General features: G+C 30.0%; 1 protein-coding gene across 3 annotated transcripts in view; it reads right to left on the bottom strand.

The window, feature by feature from the left end:
• LOC118067023 (transcription factor hamlet-like) overlaps nt 1–23,787 on the bottom strand; it is a 46,395-nt gene extending 22,608 nt beyond the window's left edge. For 2 of the 3 annotated variants that reach the window (XM_035083533.1, XM_035083535.1), the window contains exon 1: nt 280–372. In XM_035083533.1, the coding sequence (XP_034939424.1) occupies nt 280–319 (40 nt within the window). In that variant the 5' untranslated portion in view covers nt 320–372. Of the gene's footprint in view, nt 1–279; nt 373–23,411 lie in introns of those variants that run through there. The other variant, XM_035083534.1, reaches the window with a different exon arrangement.
• Nucleotides 23,788–24,758: the final 971 nt, after the last annotated feature.

Genomic DNA, 24,758 nt, shown 5'->3' with positions numbered 1-24,758 from the left:
TCAATAATTATTATTAATTTTCACTAAAGCAAAAAAATGTATATATAAATTGTTGTCAATAATTTGCAATGGATAATAAACTCATTAATTTTCATCAGTATCCTGGAAGATAACCTATTATCACTAAGCCTTATATTATCTACACTCTATTGTGTTAATTTAATTTTTATCAATTAGAAACCAAATAACATGTGAATACATTTGGCTTTGATTTTGATAATAATTAATTCAAAATTGAAATCACGTAAATGACATTGGTGCAAAATTAATTAAACTTACCAAATGAGTTATAGTCATGTTTTGGTTTCGACAAATCCATAGTTATATATTAAAGTGGATTTATTTTGGTTATTACTTAAATATAAATATAATACTGAATGATTAGAATTACATGTCACTAACACTTAAATCACAAAACAAAAAATCACAATGTCTTTATATGAACTAAAAAGTGTCACAATTTATCCATAATTGATTAATTTGTCCTTATTTTTTGTTATAATTTATTCATGTTGTGTAACTGATGAGATAGATGATGAAGAGATGAGTAAAAACAATAATAAACTGCGAGAAAAGATGTAGAGCATGAAAAAGGAGGATGATTCGTCTGTGATGAAGAACAAAATTTAAACGAACAGAGTAAGCTACGACGTGTCAGCTGGCTCTTAGCAGACTAGAAGATCCGAAATCAGTTGAGAAGAGGATGGCATCGACTCCCGAGGGAGCTCTAGGGACAGTTCGCGGGGTGTGGCAAAGCAGTTTATTTCAGAACGCTGGTTGGCTCGCAGGCGGAGCCACCCCTATCGCATGCTTGATCCCCACTACTGGATCACAGCATCCCTCGTGATACTGGATAGAGAGAAATGCATTTCGGAAGAATACGCGAAAGCGAGAGAATTGATGAAGAATTTGTAGAAGAAAAAACACAGTAAGAGAAAGAAGATGAAGAGGAAGAGGAGTATCAAGTCAATGTTTTTACAGATTTAAACGATAAAAAAAATAGATTTTTAATAAATAAATGAAAAAGCAAATCAAATATGATTTGGTGACTATTAACATTTAAACTGTTTTTAATATTAAAAAAAATTTTTTTTAATATTTACAGATTAAAAAAACTGGTAATAAAATGTGAAATTTCTAAAAAATTTCAACTTTAGAAAAAAATTCACTAAACTAATTGATACAATTACGTGAGTATTTTTTAGTGTTAAACTTTTATAAAATTAATTTTGACTCTATAAAATTTCCATATAAATTGATTAATTTTAGGATGATGTTATAAAATAGGTAAGAATTTTTCATTTGTACTTCTGTAAAAGTAGTTTAAAATATTGAGCTTAAAAAAGCACACAAATATTCATCTTGTGGTATCAAATACGCAAAAAAAGGAATTTTATGTATATAAATGTGGGTATATTTTACATAATATAGTTAAGACATGTGTCGTGTGCAGTTATATTATTCTTTATTACTATATACAAGCAACGCGTGTATGTAATCCTTCACGTATGGTCTTTCGCCTTTTTGCCTCCTCTGCACTTTTATTCTTTTGTAATATTTGGTGTTTGATTTACACCAGTATATAAAACGTCACGATATCACAACTCGCGCTGCCTATTTCCTTTAAGTCTCCTATATATATATATATATATATATATAATATTCTTATTGCTTATTTCTTAAGACAAGTCATGAGATTGGAATTTATCGCATCGAACTCCGATAATATTCTTCTCGACCATCCGAATGATTTATTAACAACTAAAATCGATAACGTCAATCGAATTGCAAATAAAATGACTAAACTTTTTCAAAAATGGACGAGATTTAGAAATAGTCGAAATCAAAATAAGTTTATATTCACACATATAAGTTTTTCATATTTATATCGGAAGAGTATAAAAGGGTTGTTGGACCATCAAAAGCTTTGGGTTTTCTATACGCAGTATAACTTCTGACACGTAAAGTGACGATGTCGCAGCATGTTGGGGGGAGGTGGGTTGCAGAAGCAACGATAGTCGGGGAAGCACGAAGCTATTAAACTGACAGAAACACTTGCCACCCCCACAATACCCTCTCCTTCTTTCCTAGCGTCCCCTAAAACTTCATCACTCTTTCTCTCTTTCTCTCTAGTTCGCGATTCCTTTTATCCCTTATATATTCTAGCAGCGTTATTAATAATTTTTCACGCCCCGAATTGTCTCCTACATATCAGGACGCCTGCTGAAAAGAGTGTAAGAAGTTAACTGCGAAACAATTTTACAAAAGTGTGCTCGTGATTGACAAGTAGGTTTAAGCAGGATATGATTAAGAAAAATTTTTCATTTTTCAATAATAATCATTTGTTCGTTCAAATTGAATAGATTTTTGTTGAAAGATTCGAGTGAGTAAAGTGTTGATTGGTTGGAAGATCAGTTATTTGACCGTTAGATGTTATAGTCAATTATCGTGTGAGGCTGCAAAAAAAGTCGAGACGAGAAAAAACGAAAGAGACATAAGAGAATGACGATAGGAGAATAAGCAGTTGAGAAGCATAATGAGAAAGGTGAGTGGTAGGGTCGGCAATTGAATTTTTAAAAAATCACTCGAAGTCACTAAACAATCTCAACTCGGTTGAGTGGGCCCAACGCAAATCTCGAGAAGTCGACGATTGCTGTAAGGCCCTAGGACTAAATCAGCACAAGGGAGTACAATATAGGCAGAAGAGAGAAAGTCTGTAAGAGACTAAAGATCTTATAAAGACATGTTCGATGTTATGGAGTGAATGGACATGCTCAGCTCCCCTAACGATTCTTTGCTTGCTCATAAGAACAACATCTCCTTCTCTCTCTTGATTTTTTTCTTCTTTTATATCTATACATATAAATGCTTTACGTACATTTATTCGCAAGCAGATGATTGCCGTTAACGGCTAAGCCAAGTCTATAATTTGTTCGAGTCGAGTTTGCTTCCTTTTATTAATCTTTGCTTTCTCACTCATGCCCACAACTCAAATGATTTTATGTCGTAGTGCAGCTTCTAAAGTACTGCTAATGTGGTGGGCTTGCATTGAGGAAGTCGCGAAGGAAAAAAAAGAGAGAAACACATCGCACCCCGCCTGCAGAAGGAACTTGAGACGTGATTGTTATACACCGCGTGTGTTCTTCGTTCATGGCATTGTGCTTGTCTTGCCACCGGAAGTCACTGGAAAGCGATGAACTAACGGAAGACCCGCGACAAGACCCCATATAGACCTTAAACGCGCGACTGCCCTTCTGATGAAACGCCCCCTTCAGCTTCGCGAGCCAACTTTTGTGTAGTCTTCTATTGCTTTTATTCCATCACCTTTTAAAAGCCAGGGAGAGCATCATGTACGACATACAATTGTACATACTCACTTTCATACATTTTTTGTATGATTACTTAAATGTATGGGTTTTTTTATTGATGAATTTATATATATATGTATATAATTATGTGTAATAAATATAAAATGTGTGGTATAACGAGGATAGTGTACAAATATTGATACATTTTAACAATGCAGGCTAATTATGTTTTAGTTTTGGCGTGCTTCCTCGCGTACACGTGGCCAGTTTGAGAGACAAAGTGAAAGGGAGTTTGCTGGCTTGGCAACTCGCGCTCACCCGTTCACCATTGTGATCTGGGCTTTGGTATACACCTCCAGGGTGAGTGCACTCGCCGTTAAATTAATTTTATCTTGTATCCGTATTAATTTTGAATCTCACGCTCAGAATGAACTACCAATGCACCAGGTTTCTGCTTACTTTTGTTACAATAAATGAGAAATTTCAAAATCCATGATATATCCACATGCGTATTATAGTTTAAATCACATTGTTAATTGCTTTAAAATTTTTTTACCAGAAATTTTTGTTTCATTTATCCATTTATTGTTCGTTAAATAATTTATTACAAAAATAATGTAACCTAATTTTAAAAAAAATCGTGTAGAATAAACAAATCAATAGATGAACAGTTAAACTCCAAAGATGGCTAACAAATTGAAAACAAACATTTATTATACTTAATATTAAATATACACAATCGATTGACGTTAAAAAAATTGGCTATTTTTTTAATCAACCACACTGTACATTGAGAGTGTGCTACAGGAAATATATTTACATGTGTATAATGTTAAACCCCTTAAATAAACTATAAATTTTAAGACACCATATAGTGTGTTAAAAATGATCATAAAATTCTTTAGTTTGTGTATTGTAATTTATTTATCTTTTATTTTTTAATAATTTTAAAAATTTACCCCTTTTTAAGAAATTTGTATAGAGGAGATTTATCTGAATTGTATCCAGATACATCTATTAGTCTGATTACCTTGCTTTAATACATAAAGTAAATTTAAATATATTTTTATTTTTTTTGCTCGTAAACGTTTCAAACGGATTAAAAGTATTTGAAAAAAAAAAAAAAAATAAAACATAATCATTTTTAATTTGAAAATTAATTTGAATGTGAACTGAGGAAAAAGAGTATTGCAAACAATAATAAAGTGATCGCGTATGATAAAGTAAATGATGTAAATATTTGTATGCCAATAGATAAGGAATAAAGTGAATAAGTAATTTTCAATTAATGAATTAGAAGTATAAAAATAAATGAGCTAACCGAGTTATAATTAAAGAGCTAAATTTGATTTTCATTATCTGAGACCGCAGGCTATTTGTCTCGCAGTTTCGATCGAAACTCAATGAGAAAATAAGTAAAGGAGCAAAGAGTATGAGAGTAAAAATGTGTTTAACTTCCATATGATATATTGTGTGCCCTTCGATGGCACCTCGGTGACTAAAATCAAAGAGTATGTAGACTATACTCTCCTCTATTTCCTCTCTTTATCCACATATACTTTATTATCAAACTGAAGGAAAAGAGCGAGTTAAATAACACGTAGAAGAGAAAAACAGATGTTTTCGAGCGCGAATGAACATCGTAATCTATGTTCTATAACATTGCAATTAAGAAAAAAAATATTTCTTAATATCCACAAATATATCTTGACTCTTTTTTTTCTTCCACCCCTCAATGATATTTCAAAACTTCATTTCCCCGATTTATCATTTCTTTGCTGAAAATGAAAGGTTAAATTATATATAATAATATAAATTAAATTAATCTAAAATTATTTCATATATTAATCGATCATTTTACGGGCTAGTGGAGAATAAGTTGTTATGTAATTTCATGTGATGGTAAAAGATTCCAGGTTATTAAATCCAGAAATGAATTCTTTCTGTACCCCCCAAAAATGACATGGGAAAAATCGTGGGATAAACTGCAAAAATAGTGAATATTCACTGATGCTATAATTAATAATGTTAGTTTAAACTTCGTGTAGTACTATTGTATTTCTTTATTCTTATGAAAATGTTCTGAAAAAATTATTCAATTATTTTAGAGCCAATTGTAATATCAACTATTGATATTACAATTGTTTGAGATATCTTATGGTCAATCTCTATTGAATATATGTACACAATAGTTTATATATGTACGTAGATATTTGTTTTGTACATATATATATATATATATATATATATATATATATATATATATACAGGCAATAAAAATGAATTTAATCAGAGCTCTAAAATCTCACGCTCTCGTCGTAAACAAAAGTCAACAATAGCCTGATAGACTGACCGTCTGTTGAAATTCTTGAAAAAATCCAAAACACTCGACGAATCCCTTTAGATTACTTTTTACAGAATCGAAGTATTTGCGAGATAAAGGGCTTTTAAAGTTTAAATCAAGACCGAGGGATTGTTCCGCATGTTGTACACTTCTAGGGCGTAGAATAAGTCAAGGAATAATATCCACTACCTACTTTTAACCACGTTTGCTTTTTGCCCTTTGATTCATGAATTGATTGGGTAAATAAATTACACGATAAAATTCACTCCACTCTTTTCTTTACCTTGAATGACTTTTTTTTGTTTTTTAGCTAAATATCATTTTGCTGATTTTTTATAATATTATTTTTCTCATAATTAATTAATAAAAAAATTGTTTTATTTTTCTAAATTTTAGATAGTTGTTTTTTTTGTAATATTATAATTTCAATTTTTTTAAATTAAGTAAAATAAGTATGTATAGATATAAGTAGAAAAAAATACATTTTCTTTTTAGAAGACGGAAAATACATCATAGATCTATTCACGCTTCCAATGACCCTGGTGACAATTGAACACCACTTATTCAGACAATTGATAGTAGCGCAGAATGATCTCACATAAGACATCAAAGATAAGAGCCTCTATATAAGGTATCTAGCGTCGTAGATTGTAAGTCCACAGTGCAAAGAGGGGAAAAAAGGAGAAAGGATATAGCAGCAGACGTTATTGAATAGCCAGAAGAATAGGACCGTCATTCTATTCAAACGAATGAAATCAGTAGAGAATCGAATTTGGCATCAACAAGCAGCTAACTTAAGAGATAATATTTACAACATAAAACGAAAACTAACACATTAAAATACTGATAGAGTTAAATATACAAAAAAATAAGTTGAAATAATTTTTTATGAAATTTAAAAATTACAAAATTGAATTAATGTAAATGCAATTCCATTCTAGTACTTCTCACAAATAAAAGTAGACTGGAACTCTAGTTTAAAATTTTTTGCGTCGTCATCTGATATTCGAGTGAAAAAGGGTTGAATACCAGCGATAGGGTTTTGATTTTCAAGTAAATCAGAATTCTTTCAAAGTTTCAAATTTTGGGGAAAAAGTTACCCCTTTTTCTGAAATAATATTATACATAAAAAAAATTCCTCAAGGGGTTGATCTGTTTTTAACAAAGAAAAAAAAATTCTCTATTTTGTATCAAATTGTCTCGTATTCTCAATGTTTTTTTTCAAGTATAAGAGGCAAAGAAAATCGTGATACAATCGTGAAATAATTTTAGCGTTTGCCAGGCGTGAGAAATCGCTAAAGAATTCGTAGTTCGCGAATATACAATATGTCAATAACTGTGGGTCTATAATTCACACATAATTGTACGAGGGTTGAATGAAAATGAAAAGAAGTTTGAAGGGAGGAAGCATCGCATCTTGGTTCTTTAGTTTTCTTTTAGCAATATACTTTCATTATAATTCGATTTTGATAAATCTGACACTCGACTAGGAGAAGCTTCTTCGAGTAATGAAAACAATAAATAACTGATGGAAAAAGAAATGTTATAAATTACTGATTCCTCCTTCCTCCTTTACAAATAAAGAAATTCAATATTTCTTTCGACCATTTTAATAAATATATCTTCAGTTTAAAATGTATTTAAAATAAATAGATTGTTTAAATACAAACATTAAATTATAAAAGTTAAATGAATATAACCCTTATGTTTACAAGTGTAAAATATTTAATCGTAAAATCGCATAGAGTACAGATTCACAACATAGAGTGTGTCAGAACCTGCCAATGAAAGCTTCAACTATGGCAACAGTTTTGAGTCCGTTTGAGTTATAGGCGTGAAACGGACACAGTGTGTGTGCGGGACATCAAACGGAGTGTCGGTTCCCTTTGATCAAGTTCCGTCGGTTAGATGATTCTGGTCGTGTTAAACGGATTCGCATCAGCATGTCAAGACTATTGTACGTTGAGCTAATTATTATTAGTGATTAACTTATTGTTATTATTACTTTTGGAGCATAAAGATATGATTGATCAATTCTCATTATTATTAAAATACTACTCAAATATACTAAATATCCAACTTGAGGAGAAATTTAACTTTTCAATTTTATAAAAAATAAATTTTAACAAAAAAACATCTCTAAGTATTTTTCAAACAAGTTGTCAGTTTCTCTAAATACCTTGCTTAGTAAATTAATAATTTCTTTAACAATTTAAAAATATTCGAATAAATTTTTATGATAAATTTTATATCGCAATTTTATTATATAAATTTTTTTTTTATTATTGTCGTATGCAATTGATGAAAGCTTTCTTTTATATATTTTTTGTATATTTTTCTATCAGACAAAAGTTTTTATCTTGGAATGATAGAAAAACAACAATTTAACATCTGAATGAGTTAAAAATAATTTATTTATTAATTGATAAATTTGATGCTTGAAATACTTTGAAATAAAATTGCCATGATGTCAAAGAGCTTTTAAAAATATAATCTTCTTTCTATTTTAATCTCAAGAATCTAATGGTTGCTTTATCTTGAAAGATGCTTGAGGGTGTGATAACTGTTGAAACCCATGATTCTACTACCACTATAGACACTATCACAACCGTGCTCTTACAGTTTTGTGTATGTAATAGGCCTGCATAATAATATGAACTGTAGAATGTATAGACTGCATGAGGGACAAAAGTGGGTTTTAATGTCAGAGTAAAGATCAATTAGATGTTATTTTCATATTAAATTAAAATTTCGTAAATAATAATAATAACAAAGAGAGTAAATTTACACATAACTTTATAAAAATAAAATTTTAGTAACAATTGAACATTTTCATGTTATATGAAATAAAAATCATTAATGACTTAACCCTTAAATGCATAATTTTGTCTATTTAAAGAAAAAAAATATATATGATTTAGAGTAATGAGTCCGTTAAAGGAAAAATAGTAAAAAAAATCAATGTAAATATTTTTATATATTTTTATTGAGAAAATGTTTAAAAAGACGATTGCTTTTTCTAAAGATAAGTCCATTCAATTTAATTTTAATCACAGACAAAATTTTTCAATGTACAGCAGTTCGCTCAAACGATGCTCTGGTATTCAAAAATACCAGTTTTATTAGCGCAATCCACTAATACCCTTATTTTTTCTTTTGTACACTTGAAAATAATACAACACATCAATTACTATACAGCCAAGTCTGGAGGTTAGTAGTTATGAATGTGTAACAGGGGCATAAAGTTACCGATTCATTTTTGATACGCGATGTGTTTAAGGGTTAAGACAGGACTTTGATTATATAATTATTGACTAACATTTGTTCTGAATAAATTTGTTGAAAATAGTGTTTAACGTAAAAAAAAGTGAATAATAATTATAATAATTTTTCAGTGTACCCTCATCCTTGGCCACAAGTATAATACATAATTAAACGAAAGGAGTAAATGAGAAGCCAATGAAAAACGATCCCCTAGTTGTTCACTCGGATGCTCTTTTCTTTTACATCGTCTGACAGATGGCTTAATATTCACAAGAATTGAGTTTTTGTTTCAAGCTATAACCCTTGAAATCACGCATTAGTGAACAAATACTAATCGACAATCAACCACTCAGAGATCATTGAATGATACTACACGGACATTACACATCGCCACATGTCCAAACAACTATCGTTCTCTTGTCACTTTTTTCAATTTATATTTCATTTGATTTCAAAGATGGAAACAAAAAAATTCAATTATAAACCGTACTGGGTTAAAGAAATACAAATAACATTTTAAACATAGTAAGTGATTCAAAAGATTCGATTTCTTTGTGTTCTCTAACAACCGATTTCTGATTGTTTTTTTGTTGATAGACATTCATATACATATGTATCGTTTATACTTGTATTTAGATAGATCACATCAAGTAAAATTTTATTTACTGTCATATTTTACACTTTAATCAAGAGTTATTCTGGAGTATTTAATTGAAAAGAACTATTCAGTAACTATAATGATAATTATTATCATTTTCTTAATTTAAATGTATTGGTTCTCCATTTTGCAATTTATAACGGAGTTTGGAAAAGAACCTGTATTTTAATAAAGAAATTATTTATTTGTTCGTCGATTGTAAAATTTTTTTAAAAAAAGAAATTGTGTTATGTTGAGTTGTTTTCTTTTTCTATACGATTATTTCTAGTAAAAAGAGCATGTCATCACCAAATTCAGCATTTGTGTATTTTATGAATTTCCGGTATCTGATATTATGATTAACTTGACAATCGATGTTATCATTCGCTACCATCGTTTTTGCAGATATACATGAATTATTATCAAAAAGTATGATGAAATCTTTTAAAATATAGTTAAGATAATATGATGATAAATAAAAAAAATATACAACTGAATATTTAATGACTTAATTCATATATACTTGCTGCCAATATTAAAATAAAGAGTTATTCTTATGTACTGTTTTTATCTTCTTATTTATTGTTGAAATAATTAAACATTTTAAATTGAAATAAATATATGAAAATAAGCACTCACGTTTAATATTTTTGTAATATGTACATAAATAATTATAGTTGTAGAAATTTTTTAATAATTTTTAAATTAATAAATCAAAATAACATGATGGTCAAAACAATAATTATTTAGTTCACATGAAAATATAGAGTTTTTTAACTTGATTCACACTTGGCATTCCATTACTTTACACATACTAATTAGTGAACATTAAGCTTACTCCGATCACCAAACACTCAAAATTCACATATTTTTAATGGAAAGAGAAATCAAAATAACATAAATGTCTAAGATAAATTATGAACTCCATGAAATTCAACTATTTCTCAAATATTCTACGAAAAGATTTTAAAAATACTCGAAACCAGAATCAATATTGAAGAAAGTATAACACAGATGAGCAATGTGACACTCATTTGATCACTCATATCTACAAGAGCTTTTATCTTGCTAGAGTATTACTGGGAATCCTCGAGAGTGTCATATTCAGAAATTAATTTTAAAAAACATTTTATCAAAAACAAAATAATTCCTCTTTGCCAATAATATATTGGAGAATGATTGTATAAGATTAAAAATTTTTCTCACGCTAATGATGAACTCAGCAAATTATTTGTTTTCTTAAAAAAAAATATTTGTATTATCAAAGTAATTGAGTGTAAATGTAATAGACATTTAAAATGATGTATGAAGACATAGAAGATGAATGATTTAATCATCAGCTAATGATAAATTAGGCCGTTTATTAATCTAATCAGTGCCATAGAAATAAGAAGAAGATGTAAGACCACCTGCATAGCGTGGGATAGACTAAAAATTTTGTAGATGTGTCGTTCCGGAAGTTTGACAGGCAGTCTAAACAACTGGCAGACAACAAGAGATAACCATATTCTGCTTAGAGATATTTATACAGAAGAGATATACGTATAAGCACACTATCGCAATCTTCTGCCTTTGATTTTTAGACTTGGCAATATTTCTGCAGGTCAATGTACTCTACAGGTCAATAGTTAGAAAAAATATATATGTAAGGAAATTTCAAAATATCAAAATAAAAAATATCTTATTAATTAAAGGAATAAAACGAATAACCAATAATTTTCGAATATATATGGACATTTGTCCAATATCTTTTCCACCAAAGACAAAACTTTTTCTAAAATTTTAAAAAAATTTTAATGTCGAATCAATCTGTTCTGTTATTGTCATTTCACTATAGTAAAGATGATAGGTCAACTAAAATTTCAACGTTTTAGCTGAAAATGTTTGGATTGAACATTTTGACTATCAAGCAATTCCAAATTAATTCATTCTATTTTTTGAACATTTTTTCCATGAGTGAAGGCTTCAAATAACTCAAAAAAAATTTTTTTAGCTTCTCATCAGGAAGTTATTGTAATTGGGTCGATTGGTGAAATTTAAATTTTCATCATATCTTCACGTTTCAAGATATTTGCAAGCATACTGACCAATTTTTAGAATGATGTGTATGTACATACGTATATACATATATATATATGTACAGATGTCAGCATTTTTTTCGTTTTCGATATCTCAAGAACAGATCGAGATATCAACTTCAACTAAAATTTATTCGAAAGATATTATTATAGAGAAGATCTGAGTGAAATTTGAATATATTCAGTTGAGCCATTTTTTTTATAACAAAAGAACTAATAATAAATAAATAAGATACTTATTAAAAATAAATAAGATCACACATTGTTTATAACAATATAAATTTATTATAAACAATTAAAAATCGTATAAATAATTTAGTTAAGGCGTGTATCCCACCGATTTGGATTCTATCGGCGAAATAATGTTATTAATGATAAGATATGACTCTAAAAATTACGCATTGTTTATAACAATATGAATTTGATATGAATTTATTATAATATTTGACGAATATTATTTGATAAATAATCTATAGTGTTTCACACGATTATAATTTTTATTATAAAATTAATAAAAAATTGGGTGTAAAAATCCGTGATGTAATAAAAGAAACATCTACACTCAATAATAATATATTACTTTAATTCTAACTATAACAATGTATTTAAATTCAATTATCGATTTGATGGCCTTAGCATGTTAATTATTGGTTTGAACCCTTTTTTAACACTAGATAAATAAATCTATGGGTCAACAGAAAAAATATTAAATCTCCATGGGAATCAATATTAAATATTAATATACAACTACGTCATGAGTTAAAATTACAGGTCAAAACAACTACAGTAATTGACGTAATACGATTAATGATTAATATAAGAGAAGATAGTGCAATTCTAGAAGAGATTGTTTGATCGATGAATCTTTGGAGACCGGAAATTATGCGTCAACCAGTATCCTCGATGTTGAAGTGACGCTCCAACGTCCTGATCACGCTACTATCTCTCGATTTATTATATTTTTCTCAGTAAAACTATATATATTTTTGTTCCAAGTTCTTACAATATATCAGTGCTTACTTTCTAAAAATGCATTAGTGAAAATCACTGAAAAACAGTCAATATTCACTAATTTTCAGTTGTAAAACCATCACTGTTTGAATAAGTGCTATTATTATCACTGTTAATAGTCAATATTCACTGATTCATTTTTAGAGAGTAGTATAAGTAAGAAGAGAGAAAACTTTGTCAATTCTGCACAAGATAAAAATATTTCTCTTTTCTAGGCAAGGCTGCAAAATATAACATGAGCTTGCATGTCTAAAGTTATCATGTTTGAAATGATTTGAAAGAACAAAAAAGATAAAAAGCTTAAGGATAAGAATATTAGTGTCAATTGTGAAAGCAGATCTAAGCATTAGGAGTAAATAAAACTTCTTTTACATTTTTCTTTAAAAAATTTTTTTTCATCAGGCTTTCGTGTTTTCTTTCTTTTTTGATGACAATCACGTAATTGTAATTCACGCGAAGATTTTAATCCTTTACGCGAAAATGGACAAAGAAAAAAGAATGTTGAAGCAGCAAAGAAAAAGAACCTACGATCTACTCGCGTGTCACCGTGGTTTAATACACTCGACATGGTCGTGCTACAGATTGCACGTTCGTGCATTCATATTTTAATACGACATTCTAGACGAGGTCAGATGCCAGTAACTATAAAAGCTGTTGTGCAGTCTCGCGTATATACATTCTTATGTCGAAAAGATGGGATACTGTGCTCTGTATGTGTTTGCATATGAAGAAACAAAAAAACACCTTGTACATTTATTTTTAATTGAAAAAATTTAATGAAGATATTATTATTATTTGATCTCAAAAAAGTCATTCAATGGAAAGAAAATAAAAAAAGTAATTGTAATGAAAAAAGTAATGAATAAAAATATTAAAATCAATTAAATTGACGATTTCAATATTTCATACATCATTGTTAATAATAATAGATATAGCAAAAAAAGTAATTAATCATTCATCTGAAATTAGGATGAATTGAAAATTTGGTATAAGTAAAGTAAAATTCTTCCGTCTATACATTATGTAAAAGTCGCAGTTATTGTTGGGAGTCAAAAACCGTAGGCCAAGTTTTTTCCCAGCAAGGGGCAATGTCGGCACGTGTCAACTATCCTGAGCTGTGCCAACACCCTGAGTAATTATATACCATGGAGACATTGCTCCAACACACAGTCACTACTATTACTTTTGTTGTTAAATTGTTTGAACTGAAAATTTTGTTTATCCCTGAATAACATTGATCCCTAGAAAGATATAATTATTTTCAAATTACTAAAGTGTACACGATATTACGTTAATGTTTTTGTCTCTACAAACATCAGAATTCAAGGAAAAAACCATTTCAAGGGATTTAACGATTCCTATGTAATCTTGTCAGAGAAGAGATAATTTAATGAAATATTAAGTCTGCCTCGATTAATTTCAAAAGGATGGTGTGCGATGAGATAGGGTTTAATTTTACGAGTCACGAAAATTTTCTCTCATTCTGATATAATATATCTTCCCAATAATTGTATCAGACAAGATTAAAAAGAAGGGTTACATGGTGAATGTGGTTTCAAACCAATATGGTCAATATCTACTGAACTACAGAACTACAGAAAAAAAATAGAAGAATTTGACAAATAATTTTGTTAAAAAATAGAATAAAAGGACAAAAACCAAAATTTGGCTTATGAAAATAATATTTCGTTAACGGAAGTGGTTGGTATAAATTACAAACGATCAAACTTATTGTTTAGGGCTGTTATCATTATCTCCAATCGCAATTTAATAGTGAAAAGGAAATGCAAGAGTGAATGAGAAAAGAATCAGTAAAATCTGAACCGTCCGAAGAGGGTAGATATTTTGCTGCATCTGTTGTCACGCCCTCGTCCTCGCTTTTTCGGATGTGTGGACGGATATGAAGCTATCAAGGGGTGATATAGAGCATCAAGTCACAAATACAACATAAGAAAAACATGTATATGGGTTTTGTACATAAGTTTACGATCTTCTGCAGTCCAGCTTTTTTTATTTTATATCAGAGGAATACAAAAAGGGGTCTAAATGTTTTATTACTTAATCGTATCCTAGACTAATCGGATAGGGTAGGAGTCAAGAGAAATGACATAATGTCTGGGCGTGGACTTGGAACATTGGCTCGCAGATCACTGTCTGGCACAATTATTCATAAGACGAAGAATATACATCATACACGTGAACGATAATGATGTTCGTGAGGCGGGGAAAAAAAAATTTAACAACAAATTATAACCCTTTCTCCCTTTCTAAAAGATTAACTAATTTTCTTTCTAAACTGATAAACATTATATAAAAATTCAACGACTCAACGTTATTTTTTATTTTTTGTTATTTTGAAATAATTAATTAAGTCGAAGTTCTCGCTGACATTAAGATAGTCTGATGAATAATGACTAAATTAAAATGAATATCTAATAATGGATTCCCACTAAAACATCGCATGAATAAATAAGTATTAAATTATGGTAATTATTTATTTGATGAATAAGATAGAAATAAATATTTACATACTGTCATAAATATAATCAATTTTGAATATGATTAAAATAATTTTTTATATCTCTAAAGGAAGCCGATTTTATCCACTTTTTATTTATTAATCCAATCATTACTTCATTATATTTTTTATGAAAATTGAAAATACAGAAAGAATAAATTTTAAAAAACAGTGCATATGGAAAAATTTAATTTGAAAACTAGAATAAATAAAACATGAAGATCTTTTTAATGAACATGTTAAAAAGGGGTCTAAATTTGACACCATTTTTCATCAGCCTACCTTCCGTAATTGCTCAATTAGTATGTATAGTGCAGATATAAAAATGTCAGTTTGCACGGTTGAATGTATTTGAATAGAAATAGATAATAGAGACTCAGCAGTGAAGAGGAGACAAAAGTATATCAGAAGAGGGTAAAAAATAGGTGAAAAATACTCCAGGGGCATTGACGCGAGAACCACCATGACAAAAGGGCTGAGGCATTCCCACTCTGCTTTACTTTATTGTTATATGTGTAAGAACAGAAATATAAGTTTGTATGCCATGTTATATTCTCTTACATATGCTATAGCATGTACCAACACAGATTGTAAATTTGTGTGAACGTCAATCTAAGGGAGAGACGAACACTACAACTACATATATATATATATATATATATATATACAACTATATTAGGGGTCGCAATCTTGTCTATAGGTCGTAGCACGCGCCAGCTGGCTCATTGTTAAATTACTGTCCAACCGATTTATCTGTGCTATTCATATGCGTAGGATCATGATCGTTCATATCCATGCCAAATACTTTCATTGATAAATACTTTTTCACATTATTTTACTAATTTTCGAATTAATTAATCTTCAGGTAAAAAATTCTAGACATAGGTAGAAGCATTTGAGATAAATGATATTGATAAAAAGATAAGTATTTCTATCTATTGATTCCGCGCCAATGGAGAGATCATCCTCTAATATATTTACACAGGGTACAAAGACACAAATTGGCGGGGGTAAGAGTTATTGTCACTCGTATACACGACTCATGCGTGTTTTACACCAACCATCACTATATTACTATTGTCATCCGAGCTGAAAGATTAAGCTAATTTCACACATGTTCACCCGCTTTAGATCTAAACCCGTTTTACTTGCATCCGTCGACAAATGTAATATACATTTGACACATGAAACTGTCATGCTATGTTTGAATTACACATACAGACAGAGCAAATTTTTTATTGAGATTCGATCGTATTTCTAAAAGTTTTCAATATAAAAGGATAAACTATCCCTTTTTGATTTAAAGAATTATTTTTGATGCTCACTAATTTCTCATTTGTAGCTTTTAAAATGGTTTTGTTAATTATTAATTTATGAAGTGAAAATTTAATTGATTTTAAATGTTGAATATTTTTTCAGAGTTTTGGAATTTAATAGTTTTATTATTTCTTTTATGTTCACTCATAACAGAAATATTCGAAATAAAAATGTAACTAGATGACTTTTTTCAAATAGAAAGAAGCAAACATCTGCTTTCTTTTGACGCGCTCGATTATATGGTCCACAGAAACGCCAAAATGACACTACATAGGTGTGTGCTGCATCTACCCGCCCACATCCTTGAAGGAAATTTACATAGAGTCTGTTGCATATGTCCTCCACTCTCGATAGATAGACACATGTCCTATTCAAAGTAAAAACGACAAATTATTTCTACCCATCACATTTGGTTGACTTTTCCCGGAAATTCACGGAGGTTTATGTCGTTGCTTCACTTTAATGAGTATAGTAGTGCATAATAGTAAAAGGCAAGTACGTACAAGCATGTGCAGTTGGATAAGTGTGCGAATTAGAAGTAAATGTAAGTTCTTACTTCAACAAGAGACTTTTAAAAGAACTTCAACGATCGATCATATTTGAATTCATTCTTCTAGAAGAGAAAGAGTGATTTTAGGGGATGTATGATGTTATCTAACTGCTATTCATGATTATTATTATGGAAACCTGATGATATAAATTGGAAAAAAAAGGAAACAAACCATTTTGATTTGTATTATAATTGTGAAAATATTCCGGCTACTTGTTGAAGACATGAATACTGAATAAGTCGTTTTATACAATCAAGTATGTAATAACAAAGTTCTAATAATAACACAGATGTAAATCTAAATCACAAATTATTCTTTACTGAAATTAAAAATAGACATTAGAGGAGAAGGTAGGATTATGGTCCAGTCTTGAATATGGTCCATTAGTTTATTATGCGAGCACGGTGCATCTTCCACTAGCTAGCCCACAAATATATTGAAAAATAATTTCTTGTTAATAAACAGAAACTTCGAAAAGAAACAATGAATGATAATTTAATAAAGTTAAATTTAATCAAATAAAATCAAAAAGTAACCCATAATCTTACCTTCTCCTCTACCATCAATGAACTAATAATTATTGATCATTCATGTAAAAAAAATGTTCCACATCTTTTACAATATCATCTTTAAAATTAATAACTACTTTTTACCCGAAATGACAATTTAAAAGGATCCGAATGTTGGCCCTTCAATTTTAATAAACTAGTACCCAAGGAAACGATACACATTCAATATGCATAGAGCCTTAAGATGTCATTTAATTGAAAAAAAGTTATTAAACGTAAAAGTGATATTTTAAAAATAAATGAAAATTATGTTTAATTAAAATTAATTATGTTTAAATAAATGTTCATTCGCATTATTAAAGTCATAATAAGTGACATATTAGTGTTATAGGTGGAGAAGATAATTTTATTGACAATTGTAAGAGTAAATAAAAAAAGCTGTAAGACAATGGGATTAATATAAACTTCTTTTACATTTGATAATTTGCAATATTTTAATATTAAGATTTGTGTAAAATTAATCATGGTATTCATTTTATAATTTAGGTTATAAAAAATGAAATTTTTAACAATATGAGATTATATATCATAATAAAGGTTAATTGTACATTGTTAAAAGAATTGAAAACATTCATTTCTCTTGGAGTTTCAAGTACATTAAATAAATTTTGAAGTTTTTGAATAAAATAATTTTTTTTTCAAATTTTTTTGGCATTCTTGTGAAATTCTTCTGGTGTTCCTGCAAAATTCTAAAAGAATTCCTCTTGTTCACCAGCGGGAAATTTTCAGAAAAGAACTTTTTTGGAATTTTGTGGAAACTTTTTTTTCCACATGAGCAGATTTTTCAATAATTGAGTGCAAAATATTGATTTTTCGGAATTATTCTGATAATTCAATTTTTTTAGAAGCTTAAAAACGACAGGATAAACCTCATATCAAGTGGAGGATAGTTTTTTGTTATAAGAGTCAAGACGAGCCTAAAGAGTTAAATAAATGGACATTAAGTACAAGATGAGATGATGATTCAACGAGTCAAATCTTCTCATCTTGTCATTTGACACAGTCCTAAACTCAATTCGCGACGCACTCCCTTTCATAGTTTATTGTCTTGTATTCCTATAAGGTGAACAAACGTGAAGTAAAGAAGAGAGAAAGAGGGTGGTTAAAGGAAGGGTTATATGGGAGAGAAGAGCAAAGGTTCCCATGCAACGAATGAATGTACTGCGAATCTTACGGTTAGATAAGTGAAGCTTTTGTGCTTCAACTAAACGGTCTAGAGGGAATGGGAAGACATAAAAAAAACTACTCCGTAATATGTGAGAGAACATCTTGAAGGCCTTTTAGACATTCGAGACGTTGCTCTAAGAATGCGTCACAGATAATAATTCTCTTCTTCATTCAAGAATTCTCACGTAATTGCCTTCTCAACTGTGAGGATCATACACATATACATATATCAAGGATTATTGATAAATTATTGATCAATTCATAATCATTTAGACCATTTAATGTTTATTTTTTTTCATCTTCAATTACATTTAATTGTAAATTGCTGTAAAATTCTCAGATGTCTATGTGTTAAAAAGTTTTTTTTTTGTTTCAAGTCATAACTTTATTTATATTAAAAAGAATAGACGCAACACTCGTGTACGTGCCTTAAGATGAAAACATGCTTTCTTACCATGTATATTTACATACTTTGGTGTCGCTCAGTATTCTGTATGAAATATATTTTGAAAACTCACATTTAGTGAATAATATTAGGGAACTTGAGATTCACAAAAACAAGTCCGAAAATACCTACACGTAAAGCAGTGTCATATTATAGAGAGTAAAGTTTTAAACTTTGTGATGGTTGTTCAAGCAATATAAATTATAAGAATGGTAAATAATAAAAAAGCTCAATTTCAATGTAGAAAATAATAAATAATGTGTCGTAAAAAGATTTTTTTTCTTGGATATGTCAACTATTTTAATCAAATCAGTTTTAATTATTGTCCAAGATAAAAAAGACAATAGATCGTATAATGTAAAACAACATGATCATAAAATCTATACATCGATAAATCATCCAACTTCTTGTCTATAAACACAATCTAGAGCTGAATAATAGCCTTAAGACATTTCTCTGAGTTACCTTCCATTCTGTATAATCTCTGATTCGTGACTGTAATGATTTTTTATATTACCAAGTCAATTATATTTCCTGGGAAAAATCATAGAGAATAGAAAAAATATAATAGTTCATAAAATCGATTAAGCTCAAGTAGAAGATAGTTTTCAAATAATAAGAACACATTCAATAACTTTTATAATAATAAATACCATCATCATTATCATTATTACCATGATATAAACTTGAAAAAATAATATAAAGTTAATTTGCGTGCGAGATAATGCACATATAAGGGGCTAACGCTGTCTGTATTATCGTTTAAATAGTCTTCGTTAAACCATAGGGTAGTAAGTATAGGAATAGAAGGTAATGGACATAGGCAGAGAAAGACCACAGTAGACTTATGCCTTAGTTCTAGCTAAGAAGATCTTATCATCACTTACCACCATTTCTAACTGCTTTCTACCCTGATGACAATATCGCGTGGCCTCTAAGATAACCGCTCGTGTCATTTCTACATCTACTACCACTTCTTGACTTTACTATTCTCGTCTTTTGCGTCCACTCCCTCCCTGTCCTGACCACAACACCCCTCTTCCTGTCATATCGCTTAAACCTTCGATTTCTACTACTGATTTCTATCACCTTCACTTGCTCATTATGCTTTTTATTTTAATCAATATTTCTAGAGTATGATAGAGTGTTACTTTTGTGTCATAACATTCAGGAATGTTTTCTAAATTAACATAAAATTTTTTATTTTTTCAAATCAATAATTTTTAGTAAGCGACGTAGTTATTAGTGATGATTTTTTTATTTTTTCTTTAGAATTTTAGCAAAATAAAAATGATATAAATAGGTGAAATAAATAAGAAAAGATACATTGATTTTGATTTAAAATGATTAAAGACTTAATCATTAGGATGTCAATTAGTCGATGTCAAGACTTGAAACTTCAGCAATATTTTGAAAGATTGAACGTGATTTCTGATGATGTTTTTGTGCATCAAAATAGAGATTAGATAAGATTAAATTATCTTTTAAATCATTGAAAAGTGGTATTATATTTTTTTCATATAATGTAGACTGCTTAACGCAATAAGTGAATACGGAGGGTTAAAGTTATAAAGTCCTTGTCCATTTTGCCCTAGTAGAGTGCTGAATGACGTTGCGGGAAATGAGAATCGTAAAGTTATGTCAGACACGCAACTAGGGATTGTAAGTAGTCATACATTCAATATATAATACTTGATAGCATTTGTTGGAACAAGGGTACTTTAAAAAGTCATACAGGGTTAGCACCATAAACCATATCTCTTATATTATACCTTTGACATTAGTTTTCATGTCATTGGTCATGGTAATTACTTTGACCAGTTTTTTATCTAATTATTAAACTATATCAAAGAAACTAGATTGACTTACTCAAATTTTAGGGTTTAAATAATAATCTTAGACCATGATAAAAATTTTAAATGTTTCACAGAGGGCAAGTATGTATATTCATATATGTACAACTACGTGTACTGTCATCGGTCACGCTTTCTTAGGGTCTTTCACACTTCTTTACTACTTCTGTTGGTGTACCAAGAAAACTTAAGTTTAAGAGGAATTCCAAGATTTAATAACCCTCAGTAATAAACGAGTCGACGTAGGCAAAAAGAGAGATATTTCACAGAAAATCTTTTTGTTTTATTTTTTTTTTGCATATATGTAATGTTTTATTATGATAAATATTCAATTATGTTTTTTTAAACTCATATAGTTTTTAGAATGATGAAATAAATATTGGAGTTATTGTAATGGAATAAATAATTATCAAACATGAACAAAAAAAATTTTCATTATCAAACAAGGAATAGGAGAAATACATACTAATTAGTCGTCTCAAAAATTCCTCATCTATTCATCCAATTGGATATTGATTGTTCAATGCACATTGAATAATTGCGTTGTGTTCAGTGGAAAAACAAATGACAAGCGCGGGAAAACACTGGTAATTATTGAGGCCCCCGAGGTAAAATCAATGATTGATATAAAAGACCGACAGAGGACTATACTACAACGATTGTTCGTTAAAAGGAGAAGTAAGAGGGAATCATAGTATTACCAATTGTTCTCATAGTTTTGTTTATTGAGACTGCATTAGTATTGTTATGTTTTACTATTAAGAGGTTTATTATACTAACATCGTGAAATTTATCGCTTAAGATATCCTTGTGATATATTCTTCATATATTCAATCAATTAGACCTAAAAATAAAATTGAAAGAAAAATAGTTGATGATGATATTTATTTTATCAATTCTTACACTGCATAACTGAATAAAATGATTTCTTTCTTTGGTATTTATTCAAATAAATTTCTTTTTTTAATTTCATAAAATAAATACTTCGAAAATAAAAAAATTATAAAGACTTGAAGAGTTTTAATCATAATAAACTACAACAAAACTCCAAAGTAAATTCATTTTTAACGAGGAAAAACAACCCTCGATCTTTAGCAAACTTTAATCATACAACATTGATACTTGGAGCTGTAAAACGAGTGTATTCTCCAAGAAGAGAAATTTTTTGCTGATGAGATAAAACGATAGTACGCTAGTGGTGGAACAAAAAGACAATGCGCGGGCGGAAGCAGATTTTATTTCATTAAAAGGAAGCTGCAGTTCATGAGAACAGAAAATAAATCATCTTAAGAAAGAATATATAGAAACGTTGATTGGAATTAGGATGGTAGAATTGGTGTAAGATAAAGACACGACTGAAAGAACAAGAGGAACAAGAACATAAGTTTATACTGGTAATAGGGATCTCATAGATATTTGTGAACATCAGAATGAGAACGAAAACGAGAAAAAACGGACTTTGACCTAGCTCAGGATCATCCAATCTATTCAGACTCTTTACATTCATTCGTTCTTTCTTCCAGGATGCGAGACAAAAGACCATGATGAAACAGAGAACTACCTCATCCCCAGTGAGCATGGTATACGCGCGTCTTACTGGCTTTGTCTTCCTATACATATCCGACTTCCGGTACCATGTCCAGGTTAGACTCGTTGTGAATGGGATGAACCATTTTTATTTTCAAAAATATCTTAACACTGCTGCTCTCTCTTTTCCATTTGATCATTTACTCCAAAAAATATTTTTGCATTTTTTAAAAATCATTATTCTTCCTTTTTCTTAGTAATACGTATTTTTATCAATAGTTTAACTATCTGGAGAAAAGGTTTATCAACAGAGAAGGCTACTAGCGAAAAATGTAGGCGTGACTTTGGAGATAGTCAGAACTGACTTTTGATGCGTCAACGAGACAAGACAGAAAAATATGAGGAATGAGTTTATATATATATATATGTCATTCTATAAGTGTTTTGTAATGACTATGATGCGCGGGCGCTGCTCCGCCTCTTTTTCATCCGTCACGAATACGCGCCCATCCACGAGGTGTACTTCGTATCTTATGTATACATATATATCACAAGAAAGGAGGAAAGAAGGAGAACATATTATCGCTTGACAATTTTTACCCTTTTACTTATTATATCTTTTCTGTTATTTATAATCCTAGACGTTTAAGTATAAAAAATTGTCTTTCGTTTTAACACATTCACTGTGTACCCATAAATAAATATAGGTATTCAATGACTTTTAAATCATTTTCAAAATCCTATTTTTTTTGGAAAACATGTCGATTCATGGTATAATTAAATGGTGGATGGAATAAATAATACAACCAATTTGACACTCACCCTGACCAAGTTTTCGCGCCACTGATTTTGATCTCATCGCTAGACGACTGCCAGTAAACTCCAAATTAAAGCACTAATAACTGATCTACAGATTGTTTGAGCCATACAATTGATGTATCCAAATGTCACTGGTTTTTGTAACGATACAATTTTTTTCTCTCTTCTCAGAAATTTGGCTGTTGACTTTACTGGTATTTTCAGTCTTTATCAACTAACATTATTGAGTGGACGTTTCAATATATTCACTGACAATCACTAAATGAAGAGACGATGAAATAGTAACACATAAAATTGGTAGTAGTTGCGAGTTTCTTCAAATCTCTTCACCAACAGAGAATAAGTTTTCTTGTTCTCCACATCGCTTTGCGATATTTGCGAATCCCCTCTTGCCCCTCAACGTCGTCTGCACCTCACTAAAACCCCTTCTACTTCTCACAATCGTTGCTTCTCCCTCCAGATCAACTTGACGTCGTCATCGACGTCGCCGTCGTCGTCGTTCTCTCTATACCTCTCCTGTACTCTTTGCGCCCTTCTGTTCCCCACCTGCAGCTGCAGCAGCAGACCACACGGGGGTGACGTTCACTTCCCCACCATAGTCAACATCACATCGCTGTCCACCAATGATCAGCCGCTGTCTCTACTTGTTTCCTCACTCCCTTTACACCCACACTCTTTACTCTCTTCTGTAGTTTTGCTTCTTCTCCAAATTATTATTATTATCGTCGTGATTATTATTATATTAATTGTCCTTTCTGAGTTTAAAATAAGGGTGAAAGTTGACTTTTAATAAACATGTCTTGACTTTTTTGAAGAAACCACAATTAATTAATTTGATCAATGTTTAAATGTACATGTATGTTTCAGTGTATTTATAGATGTTGTTATTATACACTCCTCATGTGCAATAAGCAGTCTTATACAGATCATGAAACGAAAGCTTTTTTCACTCTGAAATTCTCACCAGAACTGACGACCTTTCTGGCTATCGACTCGAGTCAGTATATACACAGGTCTTACCTCGTTCAAGACCGGGACCCCGAAACGCCACTCGTGTGCATGCTCATTCGCTGAGCTCTGGGCGTGCTCAAGACTCCCCGCATTAACCATTTCGTATACGCGCACAATCTTAATATCAAATCCTTTTTTTCTTATAGGAATTTACATCGCTTATATTTTCCTATTTTTTTCAATGCTATTTAACTCAATTCTACTTTTAGTTGTCTATGCCAATATTCAAAATGTTTATATTTTTTTCATTTACTTTCCTGTCACAATAAGTCATGATTTTGTTATTAACTTCCCAGTGGAGAGTTATTTACAATATATTTTTCATAAATTTCTTATTTA

The sequence above is a fragment of the Chelonus insularis genome, unplaced genomic scaffold (assembly GCF_013357705.1).
Source record: "Chelonus insularis isolate UGA/USDA-ARS -01 unplaced genomic scaffold, ASM1335770v1 contig_359_pilon, whole genome shotgun sequence".
NCBI lineage: Eukaryota > Metazoa > Arthropoda > Insecta > Hymenoptera > Braconidae > Chelonus > Chelonus insularis.
Note: the sequence above shows the minus strand (reverse complement) of the source record. Positions and strands in the feature narration are given on the sequence as shown.